The following is a 1380-nucleotide window of genomic DNA, read 5'->3' as shown; positions in this document are numbered from 1 at the left end:
GACCACCCACCGCCTGTCCAGCTGCTGGCGCTGTAGCTGGTCCGTGGACTGCGTGCGCTGCGTCTGGGCCGAGTCGTTGCCTGAGGGACGCTGCCACGTTGTCGTCCTGTTCACGTGGTCAATGTAGAAGATCCTCCCATGGCTGTCGATCCTCGCCTCCCAGTCTGCAAGCAGAGCAAGCGCCTGGCGTAAGAGAACCATTTTGTAGGAACTGAACGGGACAGAACGGGAAAGAGAGGTCGGGCTGGACAGGATTAGGCGGAACATGACAGAAAGGGCTGGAAGAGGGATGAGGCGCTACACTGGCAGCGATGGACACGACGAGAATGAACAGACCATGGACGGTGAATGGGATGAGGCTGGAATGGAAGCGTAGGAGAGAGGTATTCAACATGAAACCAGTGGAAGGACAGGAACCACCCCAGCACTCACTTGTTGGCAAAGGTTCTTCTCCCGGCTGTATTTCCACCCGCTGGAACTTGATGGTTCTCTCGGGGATGGAAGGCAGGCGCATCGTGCGGCTGTGACGCTCAGGGTGGATGGCTCCGTCCTGCACGAGATGACCCACATAGGTAATGGCTACACAGTGTTAAAAAAAACTTATTTATACTTCAATTATTAAAACATCAAATTTGCAAACGCAAAACAACACGCATAGAGAACCCATGCACTGGAAATAGTTTACATAAAGTCCTTGCTGAACGCGGTTTCACGAAGACCAGTTCTAATTCCTCCTTTTAGACTGGGTCCGAATAATGGGTGTTCAAGTTGACAGCGCAATCCCCAATCAGTGGAAGCTTATCTGGGCCTTAGGCTTACTAATTATTTTCACTCGTGGGCATGGTTATCCCAAACAGAATTAATGAGCTATTTAAGAAGACATTTTATAAATCCAATAATTTTCCCGGTTGCAAACCGACGTGTTAAGTTGAAGTACATTATTCGCGCAATGCTGAAGGCAGTCCAAATCATGCAAATCAACCCAACGTCTCGCTCCTAGCTTCAAGACCTTCGAACTAGAACAGGCGGAGCGCCATCCACACCACCCTTCCCTCAGCTCGGGAGATTAATCTGATCTGTCATCTGTCAAAATCAAGTATTTACCGAATTCGCATCATAAGGAATACCACCCTTGCGATGAGCGAGGTAATACTGTGCCTCATGTTTAAATTCAGGATAATGACCTAAAGTAATTATACTGACTACAAAATAAATATCAGTCAAAACAGTCTGAACATGACACGCCAACCTGATCACCCGCGCTGTGATGCGGCCTCCGATGATGCGTGGGCGTGGGGGGGCACTGTTGTGGGAGGGGGGGCGGGAGGGGGGGCGTCGGGCGAGCGAGCCTGTGGTGCGGTCGAGGCGGAGGCGTTGGAG

The 1380-nt window shown here is 50.9% G+C and overlaps 1 protein-coding gene across 1 annotated transcript in view; it reads right to left on the bottom strand.

Moving 5' to 3' along the window:
* LOC119592186 (E3 ubiquitin-protein ligase HECW2-like) overlaps positions 1 to 1380 on the bottom strand; it is a gene marked incomplete in the record, with an annotated part of 33790 nt that overhangs the window by 27008 nt on the left and 5402 nt on the right. The window contains 5 exon segments of the mRNA XM_037941016.1: positions 11 to 164; positions 433 to 550; positions 1250 to 1312; positions 1315 to 1368; positions 1370 to 1380. The exon segment at positions 1370 to 1380 is cut by the window's right edge and continues 386 nt beyond it. Of these exon segments, the coding sequence (XP_037796944.1) occupies positions 11 to 164; positions 433 to 550; positions 1250 to 1312; positions 1315 to 1368; positions 1370 to 1380 (400 nt within the window).

This window comes from Penaeus monodon, chromosome 29 (assembly GCF_015228065.2).
Source record: "Penaeus monodon isolate SGIC_2016 chromosome 29, NSTDA_Pmon_1, whole genome shotgun sequence".
Classification (NCBI taxonomy): Eukaryota; Metazoa; Arthropoda; class Malacostraca; order Decapoda; family Penaeidae; genus Penaeus; species Penaeus monodon.
This window is presented reverse-complemented; position numbering and strand designations above follow the sequence as displayed.